Consider the following 21,948-nt stretch of genomic DNA (forward strand, 5'->3'; position numbering starts at 1 on the left):
ATGTGGGTAATATCCGCGTCACTCAGGTCACATTTAGGGCATTTCGTGCGATCAGAGTAATTATTATTCGTTGCCCATTTAAGGATCCTCTCAGGAGTATGGTATAATTGACAAACAGTTTTAAACATTTGCAGTTTTAGACTAGAAGATTGAACAGATAAATTTAGACTTTTAAGAGATGTAGTAATTAGATCAGTTGGTACAGTCAAAGCCAATTTTCTATTCCATTTCTCTGTTAAATTTATGACATCGCTAATCCTGAGGTCAGAAAAAAGCTTGTATCCTAAGCTAATCATTGATTTGTCTACATCTCTATAAATACAGTCCCATAACTCGGAGTCTAATACCATAGTGAGTTCTAGTTTCTTCACCAAAAAGTCTTTAATCTGATAACATTTAAACCTTGCCAGTTCGGATAAATTATAACAGTGTTTCATTTTATCAAATGCCATAAAACCCTGATGGTCATATAAATCTCCCAAAAATCTGATACCAGAATCTAAAAATAATCGACAGGTTGGATCATGAAAAATTAAAGGAAAGCCAGGATTGCCCCATAAAGGTGTTTTACAGTGTAGAGGAGAAGTATTACATTTAACCATAATAGATCGCCAAATACTCACAGTATCACGTATAGTCTTGAATTTAACCCTTTTGAAGTAATTAGGGTCATTCAGCCTATAAAGATACATATTAGCATCCGGTCCTAGTAGGAACCTATGAAAATACAAACTTTTATCAATGACTGTCAAACTACGTAGCCGAATCAGAAACGCTGACCAATAATAGAATTTGAAGTCCGGGAGCGCCAATCCCCCTTGGCTAAAGGGGAGTTTAAGTGATGATACGGCGCGTCGGGCTTTTTTTATATCCCCATACAAAACTGCTAATGATCCCTTCAAATCTAAGAAAAAAAGAATTGTTAACCCGTAAGGGAATTGCTCGAAACAAATATAAAAACTTAGGCAGAATTTTCATTTTATTTAAATTTATTCGGCCAATCATGCTAATTGGCAATTTATGCCATTTCTTAAGTTGCATAGCGGTCTCTTTTAATAAAGGTTCGTAGTTTAATGCTATAATAGAGTCAATATCAGAAGAGATTTTAACGCCGAGATAGGTTGCAGCGCAACACGTTCCAGAGATAGGGGCAGCTGACTGATAATTCATAACAACTTGAGTTTTTGTAGTATTAAGTCTATAGCCAGAAACAGAACCGTATATACCTGCTTCTATTATAATTCCTTTCATGGTTTTAGAAACATCTGGGGAAAAAACTGCAATGTCGTCCGCGTATACAGTAATATCTAATTTATTTGAGCCATTAATAAAAGGACAAATTAAAGCTTGGCGTTGAAGTGCGATTAAAAAAGGTTCCATCCCTAAAGCAAAAAGCAGGGGTGATAAAGGGCACCCCTGTCTTGTCCCCCTTTTAATTGGAAACATAGTAGAGCATTTCCCCATATACGAGATCTTACCCATGGGGTTATCGTATATCGATTGAATCCATCGTAAAAGTTGACCATTGATGCCAAATGCCTGTAAAGCTGCCCACAAGAAACCCCACCCCACCTGGTCAAATGCTTTTTCTGCATCTAATAAGATCATACCGAGTGGGGCGGGTTTAGTCCGTGCAGCATCAAAGGCAGATATGGCCATATTGATATGCGCTGTAGTGTCTCGCTTTGGAATAAAACCGTGTTGTTGGGGAGAAACAAGCTGGGACATGAATGGCGCTAACCTAGTAGCCAATATTTTGGCAAAAATTTTTGCATCACTATTGATAAGTGAAATTGGCCTGTATGATCCTCTCTCTTGGGGTACCTTACCTTTTTTTTAAAAGAAAATAATTTGTGTTAAATTCCAAGATCTGGGTGCTTGTTGCCCTTTACCTATAGCACAGATCACGTCAGTAAATAATGGTATCAGTTCGTCAATACAGTGTTTATAACCCCTTCGATGCTCATGACGAGCTCAGCTCGTCATGAGGCACAGTGGAGCTGTGCTGATGACGAGCTGAGCTCGTCATGAACAAGGGGCTTTTAAATAATTCAGCACTGGAGGAAAATTGCTCTAGCAGCCAAGGTGTTAAAGTTCCAGAGGAATAAGATCTTCCCCTACAGCTTTGCCCATCGCTAAAGATTTGATGGCATCCCTAATTTCTATTACTGTAATGTCGGCCGACATTACAGTAAATACACCCCTTCTAAATACATAAAGTTCAGGTTCCTTAGCCTGAACTGCCGATCTCTGACGAAGCATCATGCTGAGATATTCGATCTACTAACAGAAGAGTCGCCAGATGGATTATTCCTGACAGAGACTTGGCAAACGCAGGATTCCGTAGTGGAATCTTGGCCTGCACTCCCTCGAGGCCACGTCATGAAACAACTGAACAGAATCGGCAATAGAGGTGGAGGAATTGCAATAATCCATAAGGAGCGATACCCATGTAGCCTAGTTAGAGAGAACATCGCAGAATGTGAGAGTGCACTCTTCAAAATTTTTCCTTAATCATAACCTTATGGTCTCAGGATTTCTTATTTATCGACCACCAGGGCCATCAAAAGCTTTTAGAGAAGATTTAGTAAAGAAAGCTGCTGTGTTTGTGAATGGGGCAGCTAACTTTACTATCTTAGGAGATCTTAACCTGCACTTAGATGACAGTGGCAAGACAGGCATTGCTAATTTCTTAGCTGACCTGGAGGCATGTCAGTTATCTCAAGGGGTCTCAAATATCACACATGTAGCAGGGCATCTGTTAGATCCCATATTTTCGAACTTAGGCTCTCTAACATCGGACCCTCCTATTCCTATGGACTGGTTGGATCATTTTCTGGTTCCGTTCTGTTTTTGCTGGCAAGGTAAGCCAGTCTCGACCTGCTCCTTGCCAGTGTGGACACGACCCTGGCACAAATTAGAGGTACAAAAATTCTCAGATACACTGGCAAATCACACTCCTCAATTGGCATCAGACGTTGAGCTGGAGAATACATGCTTCCAAGATTGGCTGACCCTAGCCCTGGACAGCTGTATCCCGGCCAAATTGTGTTTTAAACAAAAAAGAGAACAGTTGAACCCTTGGTTCGATGAATCCTTGATTAATGCCAAGAAAAAATGTAAACAACTTGAGTGGGTTTGGAGGCACGCGTATGACATTTAAGCACAAATCATATATTACAAATCCATAAAAGCCTACCATGAGCTGGTCCGGAGAGCAAGAGTGGAGTATATCGCCGAAAAAATCACAGTGAGCAATAATTCTCCCAAAACAATCTTCTCCCTTCCTAAAATTATGAAAAGTGCTAATTCAAAAACAGACTCGCCGGTCACTTCCAAGAAGCAGTGCGAGGGAGTTGTCGGTTATTTTGTGGAAAAAGTGGAAAAAACCTATATGAACATCTCACCCATCAATACTAACATTGACCAAAGGGGTGGGTATAAGGAGAATAGTCTCACAACAATTAACACACTGTGCTCCTTTCCCTTAATATCCCTTACAGAGACCGAACACCTCTGCAGGAAAATTAAATCAGGTTCCCTAGCTGATCCACTGAGACCAGCTCAATTCTGTTTATTCCGCAACCACATTTTACCAGTGGCTAGGGAACTGATTAACTTATCTTTGACCTCAGTGTGCCTTCCATTAGCTTGGAAGCATGATAAAGTGACACCTCTTTTGAAAAAGGCAACGTTAGATCCATCTGACCCGTGTATTTATCGCCCCATCTCCCAACTTCCTTTCTTAGCCAAGGTTACTTTACTAAATCCCATGTCAATACCATTTTGACAAAGTTCATAGAGGAAAATGCCATACTGGATTCCTCGCGTAATGGTTTCAGAGCCCGTCAAAGTATGGAGTCTGCCCTGCTAGCAGTGACGGAAGAAATCCGGAGCAACCTTAATGAAGGAAAGCATGCGACCTTAATCCTGCTGGATTTAAGTGCTGCCTTTGACACTGTCTCACATGAAATACTTCTAGGCAGGCTACAGGCGATAGGGATTGAGGGCTTGTCTCTGGACTGGTTTTGCTCCTTCTTAGAGCGCAGAACCTTCCAGGTCATTGTCCCACCTTACCACTCCCAGGTTTCAGCAATGAGACCTGGGGTCCCACAGCGATCTACATTGAGCCCTGTGCTCTTTAATATTTATGTTCAACCCTTGGCAGAGATGGCAAAAAGTAGAGGGCTGTCATTGGTCTCCTATTCTAAAGATACCCAATTAGTCATCGCCTTCTCCAAGAACTGTAAAAACAATCTTATCATATTTAAGGAGGACCTGCTGGCAGTCACCAATTGGCTAACAACAAAATGCTTGGAGCTTAATGCCAGAAAATCAGAAATCCTTTTGTTCGGAAGTGATAGTGAGATGTGGTCAGAACAATGGTGGCCAGATCAATTAAAACCTGCACCACTGCCAAAGGAGGCAGTTAAGAACCTGGGCTTTTGGTTTGATAGAGGTCTTTCTTTTGATGCTCAATCCAAAGTAGTCGCAGCAACCTGCTTTGGGCTCCTGAGAGGACTAAAACCCATACTTGGTCTCTTTGAGTCAAAAGTCCGGCAGACTAAAATACAGGCTACAATCCTATCGACATTGGATTATGGCAATTCCCTTTATCTGGGTGCTAGAAAATCTTGTATTCAGCACCTCCAGAGAATACAAAACGCAGCAGCCCGCACCCTATTGACCCTGCCAAAAACAAGTTCTGTGTCTAGGTCACTGGCAAAACAACACTGGTTACCAGTGGGAAAAAGAATTCATTTTAAGACCTTGTGCGTCGCCCATAAAATCCTAACTGAAAAGGCCCCCCGGTTTTATCTGACCTGCTACCGAAGTTTGTCCCAAGACGCTGCCTACGGTCAGCGGACCAAGCTTTGGCATGTACCCCTAGAGTTGTGAGAGCCAGAGCTGGTGGACGTTCTTTGAAAGCTCAGGCGACGAGACTCTGGAATTCACTCCGAACGGCTATCAGAGGCCATAGAGATCATCTGGCTTTCCAAAAATCCATAAAGACCTGGCTCTTCCCAGCGTAATTCTCTTCTCTCTACCTGGTTGCTACACTGCACGGGTAATGCGGAGATTGCACTGGGATGCCCTGTTGCTGGGGCAGCTATGCACGGTATAAATCTGCCTAATAATAATAATAAGATGTTGACTGGATCAAGATTGATTGTACAACCCAGGAACCTAAAGAGATAATGCATACATATTATGAGAGGCTGTTGCAGGTGTTCAAACAGTGTAGTGGAATGAAAGTGTTGGAGCCTAATAGGCATGGGCAGAGCTCAAGGAGTTCTACTCCACAGAATTCTGCTGAGTTCTTTAGAAACTCCATGAAATTTCACGGAGTTTCGCATGCAGTGGAATGCCACTGCTGGGTCCCCTAGTCCTGGCTAGCAGATCTCTGATCCCGCATTACAATAACGGTCATATCTCTTGTGGACCAGTATTTGTATTGTTCTTCACTAAATGCATTGAATACATAGTAGAAGCTCACAAACTTTGGTGTGCTTACCTCCACAGAATGCCAAGCAGCTCCCTGTGTACTCACTGTCACTCTTGCATGGGTACTGTTGCTCCTGGCCCTGCTTTCTCTTCCTGCACAGGCAATTAGCCTCCCTCTCCTGGGCCTGGGGATGCTACATCCAACTGCTCAGTGCCCTTATTGCCCCTATTGGTTACCGAGCAGTGAGTATACGTCCCATGCCGGTCCGGCCACCCTTCTAACTTGGAAAGCCAGACCGAGCCCACTGCGGTGGGACAGAAGAAAAACTCCTGCCAACCACTTCTCTGTAGCTGTACCTGAGAGAGGACTGTGTGCTCTCTGCCATAACAACCAAAACAATGGCCTGCACAACTGAATGACAGCCGTGGGAGGCCCAGACCTCTCCATCGCAATCAAGAAGATAGCATGTTTACAATTGGTAGAGTGAGGGAATGAAAATGAAAGAAAAATTTGCTTTAAAAAATTGAAGAATGGAATCTCAGTCAAAAGAATCTAAGGGACACATTTTCTCAGCAAAAAAGTGGCTTGGATAAAGCACTTTCATAGTTTCATTTAAAATCTTCTGTGAAACAGTTGTGCCATTCAGTGATGCCTGCCTTTGTACAGTGCTTCTACACATCTTGATTAGACCAGTTCTTTGCCCTACCTTTATCATTACTACTTAGTACTGAAAAGTCTTGCATGATAAGGAAACAACAACAGCCACAATACAAACCAAAAAACAATGTTACTCACATCTGAATTAGAAAAACAAGAGATGTCTGGAAAGCGGTGCCCACCCCACAGGAATTTGGTATTTGAACCTGTTGTATGCTCACAAATTCCTGCAGCAGGGGCATGAACATGCTGAACTTCTTTACTGACTTAAAGAAATGGGTTGGCGGTTATTTTTATTTTTGGACAGTTCAGATGTGATTGCATCTTTCAGACGCAAGATTGTCTATTATTAATACAGCCCAATGAAGCAGCAGAAGGAGACACATTGCCTCAGGAGGAGGGGATGCAGAGACATGAGGGGTGGGTCTTGTGTCTAGGGGTATCTGAGACAGCTGGTACCGAGCCAGCGAGGCTCCCTGCACAGACATTATGACACAGGGTGCCAGCCACACACTCCCCGTCCCTCTACTCCTAGACAAGTATTGTTGCTATATATTAAGCCATTGTCATCTGTATGATGCTCAGTTCATTAATCTTGGAAGCATGAAATACTGATTTGCATCCACCAGGATTAGGACCTGACACCTGCCTGAGCTCTGCAGCTTGATGCTCAACCAACTGGGTTATGACTGTGCCTATATAGTGAAACTGCTGGGTAGTGATGGCAATTGGGTATGATGTTCAAAAGGCCCTGCACAAAATCACCTGATTCTTCTACTGTGTCCCAAAATCCATGAGCCATGAGGTAGCGGAAAGCTACAGCACCTCTTGGTACCCGCTGGTAAGTTAAACTTTTCTCCTGGTACGTTGGCTCCTTACACATGTGACATTATATGAAGACATGCACCAAAGCTAGGTTTCAGGTTTTGGTTGAAAATAGTAAACGCTGACATGAGGCAGTGGACTGCAGATTTCAGATGTGTTCATTGTGTGAGGTACGGTGGGAGAGTCATGTGGCCTGCTGCCTTCAAGTACTTCCAGTTGGTGGGTAGGTGTGACATCTGGAGACCTCCTCATCTCGGCCAGCTGGCTTCAGGGGTAACAGCCCTTACAGGTACTTGCAGAGAGGGCCCGGAGCCAGCCTCTGTGCTCCAATACTGACCACCCCGTTAAGTACTGTCTGTCAGGCTGTCTCTAAAATAAAGTATTGCCTGTTTGAGGGCCCCTCGCTGCCAATAAACTCCAACTGGTATACAAAACAGACACCCTCTCCTGCAGGAATAAGGTGAGCATGTCAGTAAACTCCGCTCTGTTCGCGGTATTTAGAGTTTTTGCTGAACTCCGCGCACCAAGTGGAGCGTGTAGTTGGCAAAACTCGGCGAGCTCCACTTGTAGAGCAGAGTTTACCACCCACCCTTAAGCCTAAGGACATGAGACATTATGTGTCTAGGTTTGTGACAGGATTCAACTCCGATATTAGCATGATGATTCAATAGCAGTTGATTTGTTGGCAGAATAAATCTGTTTATGAGATTTTGCAGTACACTAAGTATTGCAATTATGAGACTGACATGAGGCAGAAGAAATTGATGGAAAAACTCATGGCAGCTCAAATGAAAGCTGCTCAGAGGTGTAGGCAAAATACTCCCTTTGTAGGAAATGCACCACCTATGCATGGAGTATACCCGCACTGAGCTCCTGCATGCACAGTGGAGTTTGTTTTCAGTCACAAGGTAGGGGTCTGGTGTGCTTATTGATCTGAGTACTGGAATTGATGTAGCTACATTGAAAAATTCAAACCTGTGCCACTATTGTAATAGGTTGGGGCATGGGAAGCAGGAATGTTGTCGGAGTTACCTTTAGCGCAAACTTGACTGAAGGTACCAGAGCGCTTTACATGAGCATCAGTTGTTTTACAGATGGACACATTCATTTTGTTGGGCACTGAGAGATTAAGGGATTTGCCAAGAATCACAGGATGTTGAGTTTCGCTGCAAAGACGTGAACCCAGTTGCCCATCTTCGAGGTCAACCACTCTAGTCATTAGGCCACATCCTCTCCCTAGTTGATGAACTGAAACACTTCATTCTGGAACTGATTGTCAGTGAACTTGAACCATTAATTATTAGAGACATTTAAATAGACTTTGTAGGGAAGAAAGAAGAGTCATGAAGACTTTTTACATCATTTTGTTGAACATCGTTTGACCTTGAACCAACAGAGTAGACTCTGTAGCTGTAACACTCCACCCAACAGTTTGGATTCTAATGAAGAAATGGAAGACAATTCTAATACTAATAGGCGTAGATATATTATAGCAGGCACACTAATTGCTGTAGTTGTTGTATTAATCATCGAGCCTATAGGGTTATATCCAGCTACATAAAAGTCAGTAGTAGTTTAGCCTATTGTTGCTCATACTACACCACAACCAGATCATACTAGCCTATAGTTATGCGGGGGGGGTTACGAAACTACACACAGATCTATCAGAGGGAGATTATGCTTCAAATGCTTAGTTTAGATTGCTTTGTGAATACATTGACACTATGAATGTGAGAGATTGTTAAGTGTGCACTCAGTTGTCTGCGTCTGTTGCAGAGGGTGTAATGTACCATCATATCCCTTAGACCTATGGAATTTATTGTAGTCTTGTACTGAGTCTATTCTATTGTATTTTTCAATATTATTTTTTAAACTATGATTTAGTCCTTTCAGAAGTCCCTATGTTCAAACATTTGAATAAGAATCCTTATTTCAAAGGTGCAGAGATTGCAGGCAAATATTTTTTTACTTGTTTAATATCTGATGTGGAGAAGACATTTTTGAATTTGTGGAACATAGGAGGAGAGATCTAGAGTCCCAATCTGAAACTGATAGAGAATAGATCCTCAGAAACACCACATGTGGAGTAGTGAAGAAATTGAACATCAGGTGAATGGTAATAGGCCTGCCTTGACCTTAGATTGGCAACATAAAGGAAAGCTGTGGATCCATGTTGTTCAAAGTTATATAGACCTGTTATTTTTAGAACAGAGTTACTGTGAACATATTCTTGAGGCAAAAATGAAAAATTACCTTTTCTTGGAGAGACTGGATCCTGTGTTTCCAGGATGGACCTTTAATTTTAGACAGTATGCATATTTTAAATTGCCCATAGATTGCATGGTAGATGTCATCTTGGTATAAATTTCCAGAAGACTTACCATGTGGAAAATGTCAATGATCTGGTATGGGAAACAAAATCTGCAACTAGATGATGGGTTAATGCAGCGAAAGCAGTAGGAGATATTTTTGGCGCTATAGTCCCATCTGTAGGTGTCATTTTAATGATCTAAACATTTGAAAAGTGTCTACAATGGTGTAAAAACTGTCTAGTAGTACTGCAATTTCTTTATTGCTTGTAAATACTGAGATGGTTGTGATAATGTCTATTGTTTTACAAAATGAACTTGCATTAGTCCTTTAACTCGCAAAGGAGGGTGACGCTTCAAGAATGATAATGATTCAGCAATCCTCTATTTATATCCAAGATGAAAGTCAGGATTTGGAGAAATATATTCAGAATATATCTGGACTGACATAGATTTGAATGAGTTAGAAGTGACAGGAGCGTGAGAAGCCATTTGAAGTGGATAGTCTGCTGTAGGCAAATTGTTTAGAAATCTGGGAAGTGGAATTTTTAGTGCCATCTTGAAACCCCTTTTGATAATTACTCTGTGTGTAATATTCCTTTTCATGATCTTTAAGGGATACAGGTAAGCACACATTATACAGGGAGAGAAGAGGAAGAGAACAGATGTGTAGTCAGAGGAGAATCAGAGTGGTTATTACTATGACATAAAACGTCTAGAGGATTCCAGGCGAAAGATGCTTAAAACCACAAGGTTATAGATGGCCTGTGTTATAATCTCAGATTGTAATCTGTGATGTCTTGATTCACCATCCATCAGAGGAGGGCTAGAGCAGCAAAATGTTGGCTTTTCCATTGTATTTGTGTGATTTGGAACATCACTAATCAGATATAGTGCACTTGAACAGTTACACAAGTGCAATGTGGTCTCAGCATTTTATTATTTTCTTTACAGTGACAATGAGTTGCATTTCGCACATATATCTAAATTTGTGTGTTTCAATAATATTGTTAATTTTTTTATATCTGCGTATTCATTTAAATAATTTTCTCCATGTATTTTCTTAACTGAAAATGTATCCATTCGAATTGTGCTTAACATTTATCTTGTAACTGTATGTGTATCTGCCTTTAAATGTGTATTGAGATGATTGCTGCACTAAATTGACCAAAGGCCTTAAGCACTGGGATTTGTTAATGTTTTAACTTGAACATGAATGTTTGCTTATGGATGCAATGTTTTCTCTTCTCTGCAGTAGCATGGCTCATGGTTAAAGGAATGCACATTGTGTGAAAGAGATAGTGAAGCTCGCAAGGAGTATCTTTAGACAAGGATAAGAGGTTTTAACGATGGTAGCGCTACTGTCCAAGCAGAATAGGAATACAGGAGGAATCTAAGGACATTCTTATTTGTGAACCAAAGAAAGAAATCTTGTAGGAAGTTGGCAAGTTATGTTGTTTCAAGGTGAACATTAAGGAGACATGTGACATATGATTTTCAAGATTCTGTTGAGGGTATAATTAAGGATAACACTTTAACTTTGTTTAAATAACTTTAAGACTCTGAGAGTTTCTGACCTCTTTGTGACATCTATGTTGTGTGGATTTATGCTATATAATATTATTTACCTTTAGGGAACATATACAGAGATTCTACTATTCTAACAACGTTCTCTGCTTTCATGACTAATATGATTTACCTGATTTCTAGTTTAGAATAGGGTTTAGGAGATCTTCTTAAACAACCTTATGTATAGTCACGAGGATCAAAACTTTCAATCTTCTCACCAGGATTTGTTTCTCATTCTTTGTATAACTGCTACAGAATTACTCATTTGCATTTTGTTATTGAGAATACATTATGTGTGTCATTTCTGCTATCCTTTAGTGATTCTATATGTGGATACTATGTTTCTTCAACTGATTTGTATCAGCTTGGTTTTGAATTTGTAATAAATCCATACTTAATCTTTTCTATTGACACAGAGTTTTACTGTGTGACCAAATGGGTTACACAGTATTTGTAAACAATAGTTGATCCTAACTCCTTTTAATTCTCAGCCACCAATAGCCTTACATTACAGGGGGCCAGGAAGAAGGAGTCCATGTTCTATGTGTTTTCAAGGTGGATACCTCCTGTTTTCAAGGTGGATACCTCCTGTTTTCAGATTACAGAGGCAGGGCTACTACGTTTGATTACTGGTGCATTTCAGAAGTTATCCTTTTGTAAGTTGATAAAAATAATTCCTTTTGCTTAGGTCTTTCAAAATGTTTCCTTCATTGCTTCAAGTGAGTGAACAACATGCAGTATCTCAATTGTGGTCAGACCCACAAGTAAGACCATTGTTTCTTACACTTGGATCTTGGATGGAATTAGAACTCGATTAAAGATGTGCTGTGTGGCCCACATTGTTAGCCACTATATATCACCAAACCCATCCCTTTACTGGTGCTGCCTAGTGTATTCCCTGTTTTTTTCAGTAGTGGCCCTCTCCTTTCAATGGCTTACTCAGCTGTATTTATTTGCAATTTCACAACACTGGTAACACTGGTAGTATTGTTAGACTAAGGGCCTGATTTAGATATTTTTGGGACTGGCTACCTGGTGGACCACCCACTCAATTATGATGCTGGATTCATATAGGAAAAAAGACCACTGCAGTCCTGCCGACACGGCCAGGACTTTGTTACCTGCCCTGAAAGTGGGATGCCCTGCAGGCGGTGGCGGCAAGACTCCAGCTAGGACTCCCGCTATCGGTATATGGATGTGGGATTTTTCAAAGGAAATTGCAGCAGATATCCCTCCCACTTCAAGTTAGTGGAACGGGACAAAAAGTGGTGTAAACTCACCTTTTTTCTGGGTACAGGATGTTGTTTTGTCGTCTTCTCCTTCGTCCAGGTACCTCCCATCCTGCTGCACCTTGACAGTGATGGACCAGCACCTCGTATTAATGGACTCGAAGTTAGGCGTCCGTGATATATGCTGGTATACATTACATGGTGTCTATATGTTGGTGGGGTGCACAGCCGAATGAACACATAATGCTCTCTACACATATCATACATTTACTAATGGACACAGACACAACATAATGTGCTTTACGTATTAAAAAAATTATGTACCTGTTTACCGATGGTGTGGTCTCCCCCCGTCAGTACTTTGCCGCAGGACACAGCTATACCATCTGGATCATTCAAATTAGCTCGGCCGGTACCCCGCCACCAAAACAGTGGTGGCAGGACCATCACCAAAGCAGAAGACTGCCATGGTCTTCTCTGTACAGCGTATACATTTAAATAAGGTGTGCGGGAGACCGTCGACTGGATGGAGTATTTGGGACCACCACCGCAGCAGGACGACAGTACGACTGCCAAGATCTTAATGAGGCCCTAATTTTGAATATTTGAACCCAATGTAAAGTGTGTTTACATATGTAGACAAGTTCTTTCTTGATGTGCATGGTTGATGCATTTACTCAAATACGCAATGAAAAATAATTGTAAAATACTTTCCATGTAGAATAATTTCAATAATTAATAGTGGCCTCTGTTTTGATTTTTAGGCTTTATATCGAGCTGAACAGAACAGAACTAAACCTGCCATTATTAGGATGGTGGCTGTGTGGTCTTTAGCTTTTCTTCTCTACGTACCGACGATTACGTGCTGGGAGTACATAGCTGGCTACACCAATGTCCCGGATGGCGAATGTAATCCTGAGTTCTTCTACATTAGATACTATAGACTTGGTACTGTTGCTGTTGACGTCTTCATACCATTTACTGCAATCGTATATTTTGATTTGAGCATCTACTGCAACATAAGAGCTCGCACCAGGAACAAAGCTCAGCATGCAGCAGCTTCCTGTGCAAACAGTTCCTACACAAACAGAGAAACAAAATCAAATATTACTCAAGGAGAAAAAGATCATTACACATATGGTAGTGCACCTGTACTGCCAGAATATGACAAGTGCAAAAATCAATTAAAACAGAACTTTATTAATTCATCAATCAGAAAAATACGATTGACGTGTTTTTCATTGCATTCTAAGAAGACTACAGAAAACGTATTCGCAATATCACACAGCAAACTCGCAAATTCACGGCTAGCTGCAGATAAAAACATAGCCAAGTCTTTGTCCATTGTTGTGTGCATTTTTACTATCTGCTGGATTCCATTCTTTGGGCTCATGGTCATCCGGGAAATTTTTGGGCATGCCAGCATTCCTTTGGTCTGGTATGATATAACAAATTGGCTTCTCTGGTTAAATTCTTTAATTAACCCCTTCTTATATCCCCTGTGTCACCCATGTTTTAGAAAGGCATTTTCAAAACTACTTTGTCTGAATCGAAATTCATAAGCCAACGAATGAATGAAAGAAATAGAAGTGTCGCTCAACCGTCACGATCATGGAAGTAATTTCAAATGTAGTGAGAAATGGCAGAAGATATTTTGTAATCAGAACAGCACTTCTTTATCCTGCGACAACGGACCTGGTTCATAGAACAGCAAATCCACATTTCACTCTTGCATGGCAGAAGGAAATTTGCAAGTTGCATGGCACTTTCTCATCTCTAGATACTGTACCTAATTTGGCCTTTTCGCAAAAGAGACTGCCCTTGTTTCCACTCCTGCATGGTGGCCGTGCTCCAGGAACCCTGGAAATCACAGGCTTCCAGGAGTAGTCCATGAAATGCTTGTGACTTTCCGATAATGTTTGAAAATGTAGTGGCACATGCATAATTGTGAAATGGAAAAAGTGTGAATGAAAAATGCCTTCGCATATTGTTTTTTACCTGAAAATAGTGAGAGCGAGAGAGAGAAAGAACAAATCACTTCATTTATAAAGCCCACATTTTGTAAATGTTCCTTTTCCCATGTCCTTCCATTAAACAGTTTTACTCCTGCCTCAGCATTCTGTTTTAATTGTTTAGTTTTGTTGTGGTGTGCCATGTACTATTTATGTTTTATTATTATTTTGCTTTGTGTGCTGTTACGTTGTGTTCTGTAGTTACTATAGCAATGGCAATATATAATGCTACATTTCCTTTTAAAGTTCCAGGAAAAAAACAACCACTTGCTACACTTTCATTGTTCACTTAATGTATTCTGTGTCTCATTCTCAAAGCTGACTAGTATTAATTTCACATTGACATGACTTTAATAGGACTATGTATTTAGTAACAACAAAACTTCATAATACAGAGACAAGGGGCCAGATTCACAAAGGTAAATTGAGACAAAAGTCTAACTTTAGGACTTTTGCTATTCACACTAGCATTTACTACTCGTAAATGACCTTGGTGAATACCAAAAGTCATAAAGTTCAACTTTTGGTATTCACAAAGGGCATTTAGGAGTATGCCAAAAGGCATTAAGTTAGACTTTTGTCTCACATTACCTTTTGTGAAAATGGCTCTAGGAGTTCGATTATGAGCTTGGCAGTCTTACCGCCATACCAAGTCCCCAGAAGACTACGGAGCCAGCAGTCTTCTACCCTCCCTATTATGATGCATGCAGCCTGGACCTCCGGCCTCCTCAATGGAGTGTGTCCTGCTCAGACGTAGCGGACTGCAATGTTGGCGATGCATACTCTGTCGCCATTAGGGCTGCGGCTTCCGCCGATCGATTAGAACGCTTCCCCAACGGCGGTAGGCCACTGCAGTACGCTCACAGCAAAGCACCATAACAGTTGCCTTGATACCTGATGTCCATTATTGAGCTTTTAGTTTTAGATTTTTTTCACAATTGTTGTGTAAGTGTGTCTTATTTTAATGGCAGCTAGCACCAAAGTTAGAGACACAATGTGGTTGTACAGTTCTGTTACTTTAATTTTTTGTAACCAGCAACATTAGAGACATATGCATTTCGCATTGAAATGCTATTGCTTGTGTAAGTGATTTAAATAGCATGAGTCCAGAGATAATGTTAACACCCAAGTGGACAGGTGACAGGTAATAGAGTGAGTTACCTTTAATTGTGGCATCGTTTTCAACCAGCAGCAGCAGCAGAGGCAGGACATGCAGGATCAGCTCCATGGTGAAACAAGAAGTGTGAAGGTGAGTAATTGTGAGTTTGTGCCTCATTACGTGCCATTTGGTCAGCTCCGATGTGGTGGTTTGACCACCACAGTCACGTTGGTGGGAAGGTACATTAACAGTAAGGAAAAACTGGTAGTCTGCCCTCAGATAGACACATTGGCCTATTCTGCCACCGCAGTCAAAAGTTCTTGGCAATGGTGGTGCTGCTGTGGATGTCTTTCATCTATGGAGTACTTAGCAATTATTATAAACTACTAGAACTCTCCGATGAATAAATACTAAACCATATATATGCCCTATGATTGATATTATTTTTGATGCCTCCTAGATTAGGAATACATATGTGTACTGTATTTACAAGGACCAACTTGATTTTGGAACAACTTATGGAATTGATCATTATATGCACGATACCTAAATGGGATGAATGCTGAAACTTCGAGACCGAATTAGTTCTACCTCTAAAGAGAACTTCTAATATTATGAATTATGTAGTATATCACCATTATAATATTACGTATTGTTCACCCCTCTACATAAGCAGTATATTTTATATACACACATTCTTAGGGTCAATGCCTAATACTGATCTAGTTTGCACTGAACAGTGTCTGATATAGCTACACTGTTCATAATCAATATCCTAAAAAAATCCCTCCTTGTCTGAGCAGAGCGGGATTATCACGAATACGGTGATGAATACATCACACGTTCTATCCATAACGATATGCGCCGTAAGCCTTCTGCGATCGATCATTCTCGCGCACTTTCGAGCGCCATTTTGAAACGGGATCGCTTCCGATTCATTAGTCCTACTTCGATCACACTAGCACCATTAATGTGACCGGGGGTTTTCCGCGCCAAAATTTCTCCTTAAATACGGAAGTATTCGCTCGCTGGCTATCTTCTATCTTCGCGGAGGACGAGTCCCCACACGACGGAGCACGGAGCAGCAACATCTTGCTGTCTGTCCCCAACTACTCGATTTCCGGTAAGAACCCCGCTATGGTGCGCATATTGAGCACACCAAGACGCCAACAGATTTAATATTGTCCCACTATTTACCAATATTGAGACTATACCAGACTAAATTGGTATTTTGACTCTATTTTCAGAGTTTATTATTTTTTTCTCCATGACAAGGCGCTATCCCGAGTCGACCTGCTTGAAGTGTGTATAGCACAAGCGCTACTTTATTTCACATCAAGGTAATTTCAACTGTTCCGTTATGTGGGGCATGCTATCATACCTAAACAGGCCCAGATTTTTTCAGACTGTCTCGCTATTAATTAATATTGAGACTTCATGATATTAATTCGCTATTATGACCCTATTTTCAGAGCCCATTTTTAATTCTTACAATAAGGCGCCATCATCAGTTAACCTGGTTCCAGCGTCAAGTCCATCAACCGCCATAGTATTTCAATTTAAGGTAATTAATATATCTATCTTCTATCATTAGCTGACTAAATCTTAGACCAACGCTGTGACAATAGCCACATTATATGATGAGTAAGCCTATATTTTGTTTCCGTTTATCTTTTAGTTCATTTATTTTACCTATTGATATGGGACATCCACATCACGGCCATCAATGTCTGTATAAAGAATAACCTTCATCAACATTATTCACACGTACTGTGTGGAAACCTCAGGTACAGAGATGGCACTATCATTTCTATGACTTGTGCTATACAATATCAGTCTATCTTCTAGTATAGTTAGCGCTTACCCCTTTCCCCCCCCCTTCCCGTTTTCTCAACGTCTTCATTCCTCCAGTAGTCGGTGGAATTCACCTAGAAGTTGGTAGAAATTGCTTGGGATCCTTGGGGGCCTAATATAGTTATGCATCCGTGACATAACCAGTATATAACGATGAGGTCATAGGGTGGCTATATTTGTTTGAGCATTTGAATTTCTTGCCCACCGCCACTATGACTCTAACTATAACTGCAGTGTTATCCACATGCTGTGTGCAGGACGTTTGAGCCATTGTGTTTAAATGCAGATGAATAACTTTATGTGTCCATCCATTTACTAATGTTAATTTTATTAATAGGATCCCCTTCATCCAATAATTATACTTTCACGCATAACTACTGCATGAAGAGTTCACCTTCAGTGTCTTTGCTACATGGATAGAGCTTCCACTGTTGTAAGTATACCATTGTAAATTGTGCACATTGCTAAGGTCCATTATGACCCTATTCCAACAAATAGTAAGAAATCATGTGACCAATGTATGTTTATCATGCTCTTTCATTTCAAAAGATACAGTCTTAATTTTATGTACTGAGAAGTGATTCAACTTTAGCTTAAATATAGAAGCTCGATTGTGTGCCTCATTAATGTAGGGGGTTGCCCTCTATGACTCATTCACAATGATCTTTCTCTGAGTCAGATACTGTACAATCGCCAGACGCTACCTTGCTCATCAATGGCTTTGAGTGTTCAAATTAATAGTCATGGTCAGTCTTTAAGTTAGGAATAATGTTCTGAATATGTTAGTAATAACAAATAAAAAGGTTTTTTCGCTATTCTACTATATTTTGGTTAATATGCTGATACAAATTTATGAACGTTTAGATAACATGTATATTCTTTTATAACTATGTTTCAGGAATTAAACTGTGTCTCCTGAAGAAGGCGGTCCTCTGCCGAAACGCGCGTCGAGTTTTTATGCTTGTTTCATTATTTTTGTGATTATTTCTATGTTTTTGTCGATATATTCTTTTACTTTGTGGAGTATGAGTTTTATGTTAATTTTTTATTGTAACTGTATGTAATTTTGACAAGAAATTTTAATACCCATCATATTGTTTGGCCTTCTGGTCATTTCTAATATGATTTTTAAACATACTGAATAAAAATATACTTTTTATATAACTTTGACAACCTTTCTCAACTGTTCCTTCTTGATAACTGGTCTGACCTATTTGTCCACTCACACACCTAGATGTCCTAGGAATTTTTCCCGCACCTATCTTTCATCTATGGAACCACATGCATCGTAATAGGGTGGGTGGACCTCGACTGGTCGGTGGGGCATCTGACACTGTTTCAACGGTTGTACCCTTATCAACAAACTTGTAATCAGGCCCAATGTCTTCTTTTTATTATCAGTAAATGTTGGTCTTTTTGGCTACCTCACAATACTGCATCCAAACTCCTAAATCTACAGAGTTATGGATGTTGTCAGTAACCTAGATCAAGACTCTTTGATTTCCAAGTAAATCACGATAACAGATCTACCCTTTTATTTGTCAGTTTTACACGCCCAAAGTGTTCACAAAGAAAATACATAATATTGCATATTCAAACATTTATTGAAAATCTCTAATGTTAGTGAGTAAAACATGAACTGTAGCTGTAAGAAAAAGGAGACATATTTTTACAATAAGCATTACTAGAATAGTGAAAAACAAAAACAATCAAATCATGGTAATTGATCAGGTTGTTTGATAGAAGCACACATGGCTGAACCATGCGTGCCTCTTCAACGAGGTCCCAACCACAAATGCATCTTAACCATGCATGCCTTTGCAATGCATTTCATTGTAAAGACATGTTTGCTGAAGGGATATGCATGGTAAATTACCACTATATCTTCCTATCCCCCCATAAGCCCTAAAATCATATCCCCCTACCTCACCTCTACCCACCCTGAGCCCTAAATCTGACCCGCCCTACCATTAAAACTACCCCTTCCCCTCCCCGTCTTGAGGCCTAAAACCTTGCCCCCTACCAATACCTACCTTGCACCCAGCCCCTCCGCCCCTCCGCCCTGAGACCTAAAACGTACTCCTGCGCTGCCCTTAAAACTACCCCTTCCCCTCCCTAGGCCTAAAAACAGGCCTAAAAACAAGCCCCTTTTAAAGGAAACTACCCTGACCACCCTGCAATGAGCCCTAAAATTGACCTTCAATTCTAAACCCCTCCAATCCCAACCCCAGCTCTTATAATTACCACAACCCCCCACCCTAATCCCTAAAACCCTGCCCTCTTTTCAAGACTGTCTGAGCCCCCTGCCCTGAATGCTGAAACCAATCCACCCCTAAAAACTACCCCCCAAATCCGCCCTAGACTTAAAACCACCCGGCCCTGAGCCACAAATCCCAGCTCCATACCAAAAACTACCCCGCCCCATCCATGAAAAATACCCCCAAACATGGCCCCAGCCCCACTTACTTGTTCACGTCCGGAGCTTCCTGTCCTGAAGCTTCATTTTCAAGCCCGTCTGGACACTAAACCACTATCTGCCTTAACACCACATATGTGTGGTTGAGGCAGATGCGTGGTTGAGGCAGATTCATAGTTCAGGCAAGCGTAGTTATGCTGGCAGGAAAATGACACAAGTGGCTCACCTACATTGTAAAGGCCATTTCCCAATTGATCATAATGTTGCTGCAGTTACTCCTATCTTTTAATAGTCTCCATGCAGGATAATTAAAATTGGGAGTACCCTGTCTATCAGGTCTGTTTGAATGACCTAACCCTGTACCTTGTTGCTATATGTCAGTAAACCTGACTCTGTTCATCCACAGATGGACCTCTGAGTGTACAGCTATCTTTCATTTCAGGATTAAGGATGGACTGCATTAAGCAGCATTCTGTGACGGATGGACAGCAGGACTGCATTAAGCAGCATTCTGTGATGACTCCAGAGAAAGTGAAACTCTCATCAACTTCAGCTTGGACTCGGTTTAAATAACAAAGCAGCAAGCTAATCACACTGTATCAAAGCTGCAAGACATTGTTTTAAATATACTAAAAGCGGGACAGTTGTCTCCTTATTAGCACAGAAAATAAAACAATACCATGTTCTGAATTTGTGCACAGAAACAAAACATGTCCAAACCACTATCAAAAAATGAGGTTGGGGGCTGCTTTTGGGCCCGAGGTGTCCAGTGCCATTAGCATAGCCAAGAAATGTCAGGCGTAATATGCCGAGCTATGTGCAAGGGACCCCTACCTGGAGCCAAACCCTCAGCTTTACATCTGGGCGGCAGTGGTCACTTCTCTTCCCATTGCCGAAGCAGAGGGACTAGACCAACCTATCTGAATAGAAGAAGTGGTATCAGCAATCGCAAGACTGAAACCTTTGAAATCACCTGGCCCGGATAGGTTTAGCGCAATTTTTCTAAAACGTTCTGTGTGGAGCTGGCCCCATTTCTAACCCGCCTCTTTACCTCCTTACCTCCTTTGAGAAAAGCGCACTCTTACAGCATCCATTTTACTGGCTACATTCTCAGTAATACCTAAGCAAGGGCAGGATACCAAAATGTGTAGCTCATAATGCCTCCATCCTAAATGTGGACGCAAGGCTGTTTGCTGGCATCCTATCACTACGCCTCAACCCTTAGATGCCAGGCCTCGATGACCTGGAACAGCTGGATTTATCCCCTCCCGTCAGTGTTGAGATAACACCAAGAGCATTTGCCATAATTGAAAAAGTGCGCCTCTCGCGGGATGCATTTGATCGGGTTCACTGGCCTTATTTATTTGCAACCCTAGAACAGTTTGGGGTGGGCGGCGGTTTGAGAAGTGGATCAAAAGCATGTACAGCTCCCCCAGTGCTGCGGTTCGGGTGAATGGGATTAGCTCATGCAGTTTCATCATTGAGCAAGGCACTAGGCAAAGCTGCCCACTCTCTCCACTCCTCCTCTTTGCACTGTACATCGAGCCTTTCCTGCAGAAAATAAGAGATAATGCTAATGCATCAAATATCCCTTTCGGAGCAGATCGGCACTTAATCAGCCTCTACGCAGATGGTATTGTTTACTCTATCACGGATCGCCGGTCTTCTCTCGCAGCCATCATCGCAGAACTACACGACTTTGGGGCCCCATCAGGCTTCCAAGTGAACTTACAGAAGTCTCAAATCCTAAATCTTACTATGACACCAAACACAGAGCAAACACTAGGATCACATTTCGACTTCTAATGGGTTGAGATGAACATCCCTTACTTAGGACTCGCTCCAGCACAGAACCTTCCTAAAACTGCCCAGACTAACTACTCTAACCTAATAGCTCTAATTCGCAAAGATCTGGCCTACTGGCAAAGATTATCCCTTTTCTCGCTGGGTACAATAGCTGCAGTTAAAATGAATATCTTCTCCCATCCCCTGTACATGTTTTAGACAACTCCCCTTGCTCCACCGTCTAGGCTTCTAGGCACCCTCCAAAGGGAAATAGATTGTGTTATTTGGAGGAAAACGAAGCCAAGATGGCAAAAACTGTTGTTGCAGCGCTCAAAGCAGGAGGGGAGCCTTCGGTGCCTAATGTATTATGTTATTATCAGGTGGCACAGTTGCGCTACCTGGTTGAATGGAATCGCCATATGTGGGAGAAACACTGGGTCTTCATGGACCAGATGGTGGCGGATACACACATCTGGAGTGAAGCCTGGCTCCCTTGCACTCATCGTGAATGATGGCTCTACTCACCCCATGACGAGCTTAGTGATGAAGGTGTGGGATACAGTGGCTGTGACAGCAGGGCTCTCATACTTCCCTTCTCCCATGAAGCCCCTGTTCACAAACCCAGATTTCCCTCCGGGCAAGACTCCAGGTATCACCAAGCATTGGATCCCCAGGTGGTTGCAAGAGAATGGGTAACCTCTTCGACCAAGATGGTCTCATCCTCTTTGACCAGATTAAGACTCACTA

At 41.5% G+C, this 21,948-nt stretch overlaps 1 protein-coding gene across 1 annotated transcript in view; it reads left to right on the forward strand.

Annotated features, from left to right (window-relative positions):
* LOC147724056 (histamine H3 receptor-like) overlaps nucleotides 1-19,989 on the forward strand; it is an 82,031-nt gene extending 62,042 nt beyond the window's left edge. Inside the window, exons 3-4 of the mRNA XM_086917983.1 lie at nucleotides 12,800-13,175; nucleotides 19,823-19,989. Of these exons, the coding sequence (XP_086774109.1) occupies nucleotides 12,800-13,175; nucleotides 19,823-19,989 (543 nt within the window). The remainder of the gene's footprint in view (nucleotides 1-12,799; nucleotides 13,176-19,822) is intronic.
* The last annotated feature ends 1,959 nt before the right edge of the window (nucleotides 19,990-21,948 follow it).

The sequence above is a fragment of the Lissotriton vulgaris genome, chromosome 4_1, assembly GCF_964263255.1.
Source record: "Lissotriton vulgaris chromosome 4_1, aLisVul1.2, whole genome shotgun sequence".
In the NCBI taxonomy this organism is placed as follows: Eukaryota; Metazoa; Chordata; class Amphibia; order Caudata; family Salamandridae; genus Lissotriton; species Lissotriton vulgaris.